The 14,123-nt window shown below is 38.1% G+C and overlaps 1 protein-coding gene across 7 annotated transcripts in view; it reads right to left on the bottom strand.

Annotated features, from left to right (window-relative positions):
* Positions 1 to 1,962: 1,962 nt before the first annotated feature.
* LOC111869346 (Fanconi anemia group J protein) overlaps positions 1,963 to 14,123 on the bottom strand; it is a 312,269-nt gene continuing 300,108 nt past the window's right edge. For all 7 annotated transcript variants that reach the window (XM_033753408.1, XM_033753410.1, XM_033753412.1 and 4 more), the window contains 5 exons: positions 11,456 to 11,629; positions 6,095 to 6,262; positions 4,662 to 4,880; positions 2,476 to 2,733; positions 1,963 to 2,166 (listed from right to left, as the gene is read on the bottom strand). In XM_033753408.1, the coding sequence (XP_033609299.1) occupies positions 1,978 to 2,166; positions 2,476 to 2,733; positions 4,662 to 4,880; positions 6,095 to 6,262; positions 11,456 to 11,629 (1,008 nt within the window). In that variant the 3' untranslated portion in view covers positions 1,963 to 1,977. The remainder of the gene's footprint in view (positions 2,167 to 2,475; positions 2,734 to 4,661; positions 4,881 to 6,094; positions 6,263 to 11,455; positions 11,630 to 14,123) is intronic.

Here is a 14,123-nt window from a genome sequence, read left to right as displayed (position 1 = left end):
TTAGGATTTATAGAATGTAAATAAATTCAATTCAATTCAATTCTTCTGGTTCCACTTCCAAGGTTCCTGGCCAATTAGGTCGATCATATAGTTCTGTAATATAATTTTCCCAAATTTTCAGCATTTGCCTCAGATCTACTATTCTATTCCCTTGGGAGTCTTCGATGCCAATATTTTGAATCCCAGGGTTCTCTTTCCATATATAGATGAAATTATTGTAGATCGTCAGTGACAAATCAACTACCGGTCAGATGTTTTGCGTTCATCAGATACTGGAGAGAAAATTGGGTTGCAATGAGACAGTACATCAGATGTTTGTAGACTTCAAGAAAGCCTATGATTTAATTAGGAGGGAAGTATTGTACAATGTTCTGATAGAGTCTAAGATAACCATGAAACTAGTTAAGCTGATTAAAATGTGTTTGAACAAAACGTATGGTAAAGTCCATATAGGTAAGCATCTGTCTGATAATTTTCCTATCCAGAATGGTCTCAAACAAGGAGATGTTTTATCTCCACTACTTTTCAACTTTGCTTTAGAATATGCCATTAGGAAGTTCAGGAAAACCAGGTGGAAATGAAATTAAATGGGACACATCAGCTGCTGGTCTGTGCTGATGATGTGAATCTACTGGGTGAAAATATAGATACCATAAAGAAAAACACATAAACTTTAATTGATGCTAGCAAGGAAGTTGGTCTAGAAATAGACAAAGAGAAAACTACTTATATGTTGCTGTCTCATCACCAGAATGAAGGGCAAAATTATGACATAAAGATACCTAACACATATTTTGAAAATGTGGCACAGTTCAGATATTTAGGAACGACTATAACAAATCAAAACCTGATTCAGGAGGAGGTTAGGGAGAGATTGAATTTGGGTAATGCTTGCTACCATTCAGTCCAGAACCTTTTCTCTTCTTGTCTGCTGTCTAAAAACATAAAAATTAGAATATACAAAACTATAATTTTTCCTGTGGTTCTTTGAGAACAAGGTGCTGAGGAGAATATTTGGACTGAAGAGAGAAGTGACTGGAGGTTGGAGAAAACTGCATAATGAAGAGCTTCATAAATTGTACCCTTCTCCAAGTACAATTAGAATGATCAAGTCAAGGAGAATAAGATGGGCAGGCATGTAGCACGAATGGGGAGAAGTGGTGGAATGCATATAGGATACTGGCAGGGAAGCCAGAAGGAAAGAGATCACTAGGAAGACCAAGTTGTAGGTGGGTGGCCAATATTAAAATTGATCTTAGAAAGATAGGACGGGATGGTAAGGTATGGATTGGATTGATCAGGCTCAAGATAGGGACCAGTGGAGGGCTCTTGTGAACACAGTAATGAGCCTTTGTGTTCCATAAAATGCTGGGAAGCCCTTGAGTAGCTGCACAACAGGCGGCTTCTCACAAAGGATTCAGCTGCATGAGTGAGTGAGATCATATGAACATTTCGAAACATAATGAAACAAGAAAGTGTGTACACAATAATTCATAAATATACCAATGCCTGAAAATGGGAAGAATGAAATTCAGGTCATTGAAAGCCTCCTGTATCAGACTTCAACAAAATTTGTGGAACAGTTCATGGGATAAATAGAAAATTCTATTTATGGCCTGGCGTGAACTAGGCTTTATTTTGGATCAATAGGACTAAAAATCAGAACTGCCTGACAATCTCTGATGGAAGTCTTCCATATCCAGTTTCAGTAATATCTACACAATATCTTATGGGATACAGAAAAAAGTTAATTTATAGCTTTATGTAAACCAGGCTTCATTACGTATCAATATGACAAGCTGGAACTGGCTGACAACTTTAATTACTTCCCTGTATCAGATTTTAAGAAAATATGGTAAACAGTTTTAGTGGTGATACTAGGTCACAGACAGCTAGGCATACAGATGGACAGACTTTATCTCCACAAAAGGTATTCTTCTTTATTTTGTTACCAGTGCCTAAAAACTCTGCATGAACTTACTGCTGTCTCAAGGATTCCAACAGCCTATATGAAGGAAGGAAGCAAAGGACACCATATGGTATCACTTTACAGACTTGAAGTATAGTGCTTCCTAGCTCCTGCCTGAAGTCGGACATGTCTGTAAGACGGTAAGAAGCTTGTAACTCTCTGCCTCCTGGTCCAGAACCAAGGGCTCCTACCCATAACTGAAAGCACATACACAGAACACAATGTGCAGAATACAAACACATTAGAGATGACTGCAAAGTGAATGGTTCAAAAGAAAAGGCATGAAATTGTACAAAAATTTACAGAGTAAGATATCAAAATACATCCTCAGGAATAATCAATATTATTGCTATTATTACAACATGAGGAACTTCATAACTTGCACTCTTAATGAATTATTATTAGGATGATGAAATCTGGGAGTAAGAGACAGGATATATAGCACACAGGAGGAGATGAGAAATGCCTACAGAATTTTAATTAATAGTTCAGAGATGGTAACATACCTGATTCTCATCTATGATATGAAGAGCCTGCAATTCATTGGCAAAAGTAGTACCAAGCTCAGAGTTGAATGTAACCAGAGGTGCGAGTGTGCCTGAAGTTAGTACAATGCTTCGCACCACATCAGCAATTGGCCGGAACACAACACCAGGATTCATGCATAAAAAATTTAAGTAATGCCCCCAGTTTGAAGGAGTATCATCTTCTTCTACTATCAACATCGACCTGCCCCTTGCGTTTGGCCAATCATTAGGCATATCCTGAACATAACAACCACATATATATGTCAGTTTGACGCTGGTTTCTCAGTTCTATATAGTATGAAACTGTCAATAAAAACCATAAATAAATAAATAAACAAATATGTATACATTGCTTCTATTTAGAAGAGAATGTAAGCTTATATTGTTAATCCTAGTACCTGTTAGTGGGGTCTGGTGGACCCCAAGGAATCCTTCTTCCTATTGTGCATGCACACAGTATGTTGTAATGGGATGCCTCCTAATGAGAATTTATTTGATTGGAGGACTTCTCAGTGTGTTATTCTGTTGTGCTTTTGGTTTTTGTACTTCACATCAAATTTGGCAGTGGGGTTTCTGAGACCTCACCATCAGGTGAGTAGCAAAAGTTCGCATTTTTCCTTCTTATGAACTTTCAAATAATTACATAGGGCGTAAAGTAAAGATGTAAAGTACGGTAAGATGCAGAAATAAATAAGTCCTAGCTCTCTTTATATATCTCTACAAATTCCATGTTTGTACAAAAGATTCCACAAAGAAAATAATCCTCAAGTCTGGTAGTAAGATGAGTACTTCATTTTCTATGTTTCATTTCATGTTCCAACTTCAGATAAACACATAACTGTGTAAAACACAAAAATTAAATGTTTCCTAACTCAAGTAAACACATTTCTAAATTATATTTAATTATTTAATTACATTTTTCGTAGCAGAAGGTTTTACAAAAAGAAAAAAGAAAAAGAAGAAGAAGAGAGAGAGCGAGAGAGAATTTGGGGTTATATCAGATGGCAATTGGTGAGATGACCGAGCATTCGGAGTTCAAGTACTGGCTTGTCTACAATTTTATTTTTTCCATGTTGTTCAGACTGGCTCTGGGGTTCACCTAACCTCTTACCCAATGGGTACTGGGGGACTCTTTCCCTAGGAGCAAAGCGGCCAGGGCGTGAAGCTGACCACTCACCTACAACTAGTGCTGAGGTCAAGATAATGTGGATCTATACATCCACTCCCCCATATGCCTTCATGGTGTAGTGCTTAATTAGTTAAGTACAGGGACAACTTTATCTTCACCTATCAGACCACAGGAACAGGTGCATGCAACAAATTTGGGATCAACAGGTTCCAGGGTTGATAACTTTGGAGAATTATCCTTTAAGGACTAATGGTCACTATGTTGAAGCATAAATTTTAGTTCCTGGGTATGTCTGGCCACACTGGCAGGTCATATCTGAACATACATGTGTGCCTACAAACACAAAGAAAGAAGACTGTAAAAGCTTACAGTGTACGCTTAATAAGAGCATTCTGAAGAAGGAATTACAAACAAAATCATTAAGATTATGATGATATCTTCTCTCTCAATAAAAAAAAAACATGAAATTCACATGCAGTTATCCATGGTTAGGTTATGAGCCCCAAATCTATATGCCTAGTCAATGAATAAACAGTCAGTATTAAGGTGTCAATGCTTGCTGTTACTTTACAATCAAAACAAAATTAAATATATATAAATTGTTTAATATATTTGTATTGTAACAGGGCAATACATTAAAAGAATAAAACTTATCTAATTTAATATGTGTACGCGCGTGTGCGTGTGCGTGTACGTGTACATGCGCGTTCATGCACTGGCAATTTCATTTCCAGAGAAGAACAAGATTAGGGTGCTTTAATGGCCCAGAAAAATACCGTTTTCTAGATTATCTTCATCATTTTTACTTATGCTATTGCTATTGCTGTTGTTGTTGTTGTTGTTGTTGTTATTGCTGCATCATTATCATCATCATCATCGGTGACGGTGGTGGTGGTGGTGGTGGCAGCAGCAACAACAACAGCTTGCACGCGATTCTTTTGTGGCCGTATTTCTCAAAATACTCTTGGCTATCTGTAGTGCATTTGCACTCCAAAAGGAAAGGTGACCAAGTGGCAATATTGCCAGTAGTACTCACATTCCTGGAAGTAGAGCTCACAACTGAATTCTTGCACACTACAACATAATAGTCCCATATATGTTCCATGTCATTATCATACATGAAGCCAAGAACCAGGGACAGCCCTTCAAGAACAAAAGTTGTGGCTTGTAACACACCATGTCGTTCAAAGGACTCCTTCGTATGCAGCATATTCTCTCCACTGTTTGTCTCTGTGACTGCATCCACTGCACATCTCTGCTCATAGAAAAAATACCAATTAAACAAAGTTTTTCTTTATGCTTGGCTATCTGCAAAACAATGCTATGCATAGCTGTGAACATTAGTCTCTTACTTTTACAGACCATCATATAGAAGTGCTCAAATATGTGCTAGGGTGAATATATGAATCTAAAATTAGAAAAAGAAATATAATGACAACTTCATGAATTACTCTGAAGATAATTATCAAGTGAAGAAAATTAAGATAAAATGGGCAAAGAATCATGGTGCAGTAATATCAGGAAAACTCGGAAGACAAACACAGGAGTGTGACATTAAAATACATTCAAAGGAAATAGAGTGTGGAAAGGTATAGCAAACTTGGAATTTTTAAAGAACAGGCTGTTATTAAATTTTACATTGAGTACTCTCTTATAGAGGGGCACGCGGAAGCATGGTTGAGGCACTATGCTACAAGCCAGAAGGTCACGGGTTCAAGTCCCAGCAAGTTCATTGCATTTTTTTCAATTGACCTAATTCTTCCAGCCACACTATGGCCCTGGGGTTGACTCAGCCTCTAACAGAAATGAGTACCAGGAATATTCTTGGAATAGTGTGGCTGGAAGAATTAGGTCAATTGAAAAAATTCCAGTGACTTCATTGGGATTCAATCCTGCGACCTTCTGGCTTGTAGCATAGTGCCTCAACCAACTACGCTACTGCGTGTGCCCCCTGACCATTTAATTAAAGACCTAAATATACCTTTCAGTCTGTCTCCATAGACATTAACAAAAATTACAGTTATAAAAATTCTATATAACGTATCACGGGGAACTTTGGCAGAACAAGCCTTTGCACACCAGTTTATATGTTTAATATGGTTTTATTACTGGCTGTGAGAACTAAAGAACAGAAGCAAATAAGAATATTACAATGAAATGATTTTACTGTGTTCAGATGTCAAAATTATCTGGCAATCTACTTTGGTGAAAGCTCCAGTTCACTATGGTTATTTAAATTAGGGCATAATTACTTTCTTCCACACCCTTTCCAATTCATTATTCACTATCATCCTATCATTCAATGCTATATTGTCTCAAGATACTGAAATCATTCTTAAATAAACCATAACTATCAAATAAATCACAGTTAACAATGAAAAACAACTTATACTTTCAGTATACTTATGATGGTCATGAACACAGCACACAATGTCTGCACTTCTCCCTGCTCTTCTTATTGAAACTCACCTTAAACTCTATTATACTTTCGAGGTCGATGCCATGTTCTTCAAAACTTGCCACGGCATCTGCTCCACCAAAAGTGCTGGATTCCATCCTCTCCGTTTCAGTTTCATAATGCTCTGTAAGCTGTATCGTCTGTGACATCCATTTCATAAGGCTACTTAGGAACCATGCCTGTAATAATAGAAGAGATTGTACTGGGAAGCTAAGCATAAATACAAATTCGTACAATACACCCAGCAGTGGAGATGAAGAAATATCATCAATACTTGAATAGCATCCCAGGCAAGGTAAGGAAAAGTTGTCTCTGTGCTTAACCGAGCACTACATCATTAAGGTATGTGGAAATACAACACATTTTTAATATTGGTGTTATATAGAGGTCCATGTTAGGTGGGTCCCTTGTCACCACAGCATGGCATGTCCTCAGGTTGTGGATGGAGGAGACAGCCTCCAGATATGGTGGGTAGCTGCAAATATATTGAATAAACAGTCACAGAGAGATGACAAGGAGTGGTCCTCCAGCTTGGGGGTTGGATGATTGACTAATAACTCCTCATGGTAAGACATCAGCTTGTTATGAAATGTCACAAAGAGTCTCAAACTTGAAAAAAATTCTTTGGATAAACGACCTAAGATAAGGAAAATGGACATGTGATTTGGTATGTAGAGTGTCAGGAGCCTGTATACAGAAAGTTCACTCATGACAGTTGTGAAAGAAATATCAGAATATGAGGGTCATACTGAAAGTCATGAGCAACAATTTTTTGTAAAGTAACATGCTTTATTATTGACAAATCAAATACACAACCTCAATCTACACACCTTTCTTTATTTTTCCACATAATCGCCACTTCTTTGTACACATTTCTCCTAGCGTTCTGGGAGTTTGAAAATTCCCCTTCTGTAAAATTCTGTTCCAGCCATTCGAAGACACTGACGCACTGCTTTCTGAATTGTCCCCCTTGTTTCAAAACGTTGTCCACGCAGCTGATCCTTCACAAATCCGAAAAGATGGTAGTCAGAGGGTGCCAGGTCATGGCTATAGGAGGGGTGTGGAAGAACTTCCCACCTCATCTTTGCAATTGCTTCCAATGTGAACTTTGTTGTCTTCGGTCAATAACCGCAGGACCCAACAAGCACAGACTTTCCTATGGCCCAAGCTTTCAATCATCTCCTGTACTGCACTGTGCCCTATTCCAAGTTTTCGGGCTATTGTGTCCACAGTCACACGCCTGTCATATTCAATGATCTCATCCACTTTTTTCTTGTTGTGTTCAGTTGAGGCTGTTCAAGGACGACCGCTCCGAGGCTCATCTTATGTTTCACCCATCTTCGAATACTGCACGCACCCATGCACACACTTCCATAAGCACGCTGAATTCAGAAAGCAGTGCATCAGTGTCTTCGGATGGCTGGAATGGAATTTTACAGAAGGGGAATTTTCAAACTTCCAGAACGCTGGGAGAAATGTGTACAAAGAAGTGGTGATTATGTGGAAAAATAAAGAAAGGTCTGTAGATTGAGGTGGTGTATTTGGTTTGTCAATAGTAAAGCATGTTACTTTACAAAAAATTGTTGCTCATGACTAGGGCCCGGATTTTTATGACCTAAAAACTATAAATATATGCATGCACTTATGACCCAAAATTATGTCAAATATGACCTAAAAAGTGTAAAATATGACCTTAAATATTAAATGGGACATAAAATTTCACAATTTTAATTAAAGATAAGAATAAAATAAAGAATAAAGGTGATGAATATATGATAGTAGGTCCTACTTACCAAATTAGCCCTATTATGTCTCTGAAGGAAAGAAAACTGATGGAATTTCGACATTTCGTACTGGATTAAACCATTCATTGCTTTCTTTTTAATACTGATATTTGCGTTCATATTTTAGACAAACACTGGTGCACATGGTATGAACACTAACTTAACTCTGTTATCTAAAAACACCATTTAAAAGAACACAAGCTATTCACGTCTCAATTTTCACTGTTACAATTGCAATTTATAACTACATGCATTTTCAAATTTTCAAATTTGAAAGATCGCCGATTATCACTAAGGATAGTTTTGTATTTGGAAAAACTTCGTTCCACATCACATGATGTGACAGGAGCATATTTGAAGAATGTCAAGTCGTTTGGTGACAGTTCTGTATCATCTTCGAATGTTGCTAGTTTACCGGAAAGTATATCTGCAATCTTGCATAATGTTGAATAACCAGCATTCCGATGAAGAACACTTTCTATTTTGGTTTTAATCCTGTCACTTATTTCACCACGAGTTCGGTTTAGTTCATTCTCAATGCTCTTTACAGTGTCCAACGCGTCACAGAGTTCAGTCCCTACAAATTCCAGGCGAGTTATTGCACCTGAAATTGAACAGAAGTTTGACTTTATGTATGCCAGATTTTGTGCTAGAGTGGTAGAGAATAAGTCCTTGACAGCTTTAATTGATGTTGACTCACTGCTGTCAAAGCCATTAAACATTTTCTCAATGGCTGTGTAATTTTCACAATAATATGCCACAGCATCCAACCATGTACCCCACCGTGTGACGACAGGCTGTGGAGGAAGTGGCAGTAGAGGAGCTTCTTGTTTAAATTTCTGCACTCGAAGAGGGGCCTTGATGAATATTTTCTTTCCGTTTGAAACTAGCCTATCTACATCAGGAAAATGTCCTCGAACTTCTTCAGCCACTCTATGCAATGCATGAGCGAGGCAAGTAATATGGACCATTTTCGGGTAGAGGATTCGAAGTCCTTTGGCAGCCTTCTTCATGTATGGAGCGGCATCTGTTACTAGGAGAAGGACATTATTTCGCTGTATTCCATTTGGCCACAACAACTTCATGGAATTATCAAATAGGACAGCTATAGTCGAATGATTTGCTCTTTCGAGAACTTCACAGTCAAGAAGAAATCTCTCTCCAGGTTGATCTTGTTTCAGGGTCCCAACTATAACATTCGCAATATACCGCCCATCTACGTCAGAAGTCTCGTCCAAGGAAACCCATATCTTGTTGTCAGCAACAGATGTTCGAATCTTATTTAACATATCTTCATAACATGTAGAGAGATAATTCTTTCTTAACGTCGATTCACTTGGGATAGGATGACTAGTGTATGTCTCCAAAAATTGTCTGAAGTGCTGATTATGCAATTTCTCTAATGGAATATTCGAAGATACCATCCACTGACACAAATCCTTCGAAAATTCCGACCCATTGTTCGTTGAAGAAGGTGAAGGAGAAGAAGAAGAAGAAGAAGAAGAAGTAGTGGAACTGTTTTTAAACAACAAACTTTGTCTGCTATCCTTTGTAGATAATCTGCTTAAACATTTACCATGTTTAAAAGTTTTACAATGCTGCTGCACAGTAAATCGCTTTTCTGCCGTAACTTTCACGCCACACAACTTACAATAAAATATCTTGCCATCGGTACTAAACACTTTTTCACCAAACTCCTGTACAAAACTACGCAACTTTGCGCTCCTTGAACTACATGTACTCACTTTAGGCATTGTAAAGTCAAACTGAAGTCTTATAACGCCCTCCACATATATAAATAGAATACTTCTAAGCCCTCCAAGAAAGAATGGGATGTATATACCTTATAGTAAGACGGAGTACAATAGGAGAATACCCGTTACACTTGCCTCCCTCCTGCCTCGACTGGGAAAGGCCGGCTTGCCAGGTCATAAATGCTGCATTTCACAAATTTTCGCCTTTGTAACTGCAAGTACAGTCCAGTCAAAAATATGGTTTTTAATACGAACTTCATGTACTTGAACTCTATTCCACATTGAAGCAACAGTCCAGCCTGAAATTTATTTTGTAATACTAAACATTATGGAGCCGAAATTTTACATTATATCAAAGAATTGTTTCTAAAATGACAAAAATATGACCTTATTTCAAAATTATGCCAAAATATGCTGTAAAACCAAAAAAACTCTAAAATATGCATTTATATGCACAATAAAAACGACATAATTTCAATAAGAATGACTGGAAACATGCATAATTACATTTAAAAATACGAATAAACCCTAGGAAAAAAATATGACATGTCATAGAAATCCGGGCCCTACTCATGACTTTCAGTATGACCTGCATATAAGTTAGATTTAGTGGGAGTATAGGAGGTCAGATGGGACAGAGGTGGCACCAAACCAGCAGGCAAATATACATTTTTCTATGGAAATGGGAATCTGAATCATGAATTTGGTAGAGGTTTTTTGTATATAACAGAATCGAATCAGCAGTAAAGAGGGTACAGTTTGCTAGTGATAGGATCTCATACATAATATTAAGAGGTTGCTGGTATGATACCATTTTTCAAATGTGCTACACCCACCCCCACACGCTTTACTTCCTCACGGGGTAGTGCCTCGACTAAATTCAGCGGTATGAGTCTTGTATCCCAGGGGTACACGGGTGTTGGCTCGCTTACGTCGTTTCGGATGCAGGCTCGATCGGTTAACCCCCTAGCACAGGTTCCATCTGAACACCCTCACTGCCTGACTTCTACTCCCTCACTACCCCATTACCCCCACTGCTGCTTTTCGAAACCACGTTCTTACCGCGATCTCGAACCTTCCACCCGGCGGGCTACAAGACCAAGTGCAAGGACCCCTTCCGGTCTCCACGCTTTCTCGAAGCTTCTATCCACAGGTCCTACACCTCCGCAGGCAAGGACAACAGAAGGGATCCCCCCCCCCGAATGCAATGGACTCACCAACCTCCCTTCTGTCCCTCGCAACAAAAGGCCAGTTCAGAGGACCATGATCGCTAGAGGGCATCTCATTTCCACAGCCAAACCCAATCGCTATGCACAAACAAATGAGACACCTCCGTGAAGGATGCTTACGGTTACAGTGCATACCCCAACAGAGGATAAAACTTATGATATGAAAAACTGAGAAACTAGAACACATATTAGATAATTTCCCTAAATACCATACAAAGATTTTGTCAGGAGATTTCAATGAAACTTGTTATATGAATTTAAAAATACCAACATGGATACAGCACTAGTTATAAAATCAGATCTGTCAACATTTATACGCTGGAAACAGGGCACTACACAAATACATACAAAAACATAGAAGAAAGGTGTTTTTTTAACCAACATTTAAATACAAAGTATGATATTATTACCAAATTTTGAAACATATGCATCAACAGCGTAGCTTCTTCGGATTTCTAAATTATTAATTCTGATTCACTCTACTGTACTCCTGAACCAATTCATTAGGAATTTAGAATAAAATATATCTTTACACCAAGAAAACATTCTTTTCAATTTATGATAAAAAATCTTACATAAAAATATAAAAATACATAGTTCTGTACCAGGCGGTTATGAATTTCAGGTAAGATTTCCATGCCTGCAACCCTCTTGCAATCTTTCATTGCCTGAAAAATGTCATCATATAAGACAGAATAGCTTCCAGCATCTCTGCAGCAGTCCTCAATGTTGTGTGCCTCATCCAGCAAGATGACTGCACCTCGCAATTGTAAATTCATCTGCAACAATACAGACATATCTTCAGCAGAGCACTACAACAAACACAGGGTCCAGTAATGTAGTAAGTGAATGACATTTTAAAGTATTTTTTGCTTAGTTGGGGGTGGAGTTCAACTGGGTCAACTTGGCACAGAAGCCAGTGACTGGCCTATGGTAGCCTGCCCCAGGTGATTATGATGATCGAGAATTTGGTGGAATGAAGATTGGCAGGGGAAACTGAAGTACTCGGAGAAAACCTGCCCCAGTGCCACTCTGTCCACCACAAATCCCACTTGACCAGACCTGGGATTGAACCTGGGCCACTGTGGTGGGAAGTCAGCGACTAACCGCTGGAGCTATGGTGCAGCCTAGACATATTGGAAGTAAGTCATACATCTCTTAAGAACATCACGCTTTTGATCATTCCTTGTATTAAAAAAGGGTTGCTGAGCACAAAAATATTTTTTTCTGAGCACTGGCATCATAGCGAAACATAACTTATTGTAATAAAAGAAGAGACACAGGAAACGCATAAATTAAAAGCACTTGGCATCAGAATGGAGCATCTAGTGGTTGTGAAAGATGAAAAATCATTCCACTCTGATGGCAGAAAATGGGTCCTGTATCCATTTCCATAACTGTTCTTTAAAAAACAGTAATTTAATGTAGTGATTCAATAATAATTTGCACCTTCTATCCCTCTAGTTATTTTGTAAAAAAAAACAAAAAAACTATAGACCCATCATAGCAAAACACATTTTTATTTTCTCTAATACAAGTACTTTTACAATTGTATGCACTTTACTGCCAATCATAGAGGTTGCATGGTCTAAGTCATGTACTGCATTCCACCACTTGAACACTGGGATCATGATTTCGAATCCTACTTGGGGCAGGGATGTATATCTGATTCTTTCCTGAGTTGCCCTGTGTAGGTAGATGCCTTGTGACAGGCTGATCCCCTGTCCAAGGAGACATACCAGGTATCTAAAAATAAAATTCTGAAACCAGAAAAATGGGAGGCCTTGGACCATAATGGTCTGTTGTGGCATGCAGGAACAGCAAGACGTACAGTTTGGCATTAGATGAACCGTTAATGGAAGTTCTCATTTCCAGTCCCACCCAGCTGACCATCAAGTCCCACTGGTATAAACAACATTCTTGCTTTTCACACAAATTAAAAATGTTCTTGCCATTAACTTAATCACGAGAGAGATGAAATATTTTTAAGTAAGCTGGCATTCTCACATCCCTATATATAACCATAGGGAACAAAATACTAACATGGAGGCACCAAGAAACAGCAGTAGAAACGCAGAATCTGAAAAAATTAAAAGGATAGACAGGAAGGGAGACAATATGATTGCACAAGAAACTGAAAATGAAGAATGTGTAACCAGAGTAGTGTACTTTAACTTACCATACCACATCATTTACCAAATTCCATTTACAGCAAATATTGTAACATGTATTTGTACACATTCACATGTTCTATGTCATTAAATGTAGCATCTAATAATTAATGCATTTAAATTTGTATTCATACAGGTTTGAGAGTTCATATTTGGGGGGGGGGGATGAAGTGAAACCAGTGAAGGTGCAAACAGAGTTTGCATTGTGAGATAGCTGAGTGATGAGTTCTGTGAAACTGGATAATTTGAACAAGGACCAACATCTGGCATATCACCAATATTCACAGAGCATACAACAGAGGATACTTTCATTTACATACACAATACAAAGCAAAGCAAAACAAAGAAAATCAATTTCTAAGAAGTTACAGTAAACAGGAATTTTATATGGAATTTCACACAAAATCCTTTATAAGGAGCTGAATTTACAAACTTTCAATGTCCAGTATGTGCAATACTGCAGATGGTTCAAAAATAGGATAATGCATTCATAAGACTTTCCATAGAGCTATTTTATGATGCTGTATCAACATCTAAGGTTATGTAGTACTGAAAGAATTATTTGTGAATTCTACTAGGAACGTAAAATTGAATTTTGTAGAAAATCCTGAACAGGACATTTTTTAAAATAACTATTTTTATGAACGAATAAAATATGAAGTTAAATATATATATTGTAACGTGTTTCGTTACTGAAGACGCCACAGAGATCGTCAATTGGTTTATTTAACAACCTACAAATCACAGCTACAATTACTTATCACACAGTCGCGGGGTTTCACTCTTTATAACCCTAATCGCATTAATCTGTTCACACTGTTGCGGGGTTTCACGATTTATAACCCTATGCTCAAATCAGTTCACTCTATCTTCAGTAGGCTACACATATTCACAGTACGGGAGCTATACAAGTCTCTCTGTCTCACACACTCCCAATTACACAGTTACACACACGTCCGGTTCTTCTTATCGCGACGGCTGCTATATTCCAACTCGACTCCCAGGCTGCTGCCTTGAGAACTGTTGATAACGCACTCACTCGTCGGCTTGCTCGGAACTAATTCGGAACTGTCTTCGGCGATGGCCACGTTACAACTAACTT

The sequence above is a fragment of the Cryptotermes secundus genome, unplaced genomic scaffold (genome assembly GCF_002891405.2).
Source record: "Cryptotermes secundus unplaced genomic scaffold, Csec_1.0 scaffold584, whole genome shotgun sequence".
Classification (NCBI taxonomy): domain Eukaryota; kingdom Metazoa; phylum Arthropoda; class Insecta; order Blattodea; family Kalotermitidae; genus Cryptotermes; species Cryptotermes secundus.
Note: the sequence above shows the minus strand (reverse complement) of the source record. Positions and strands in the feature narration are given on the sequence as shown.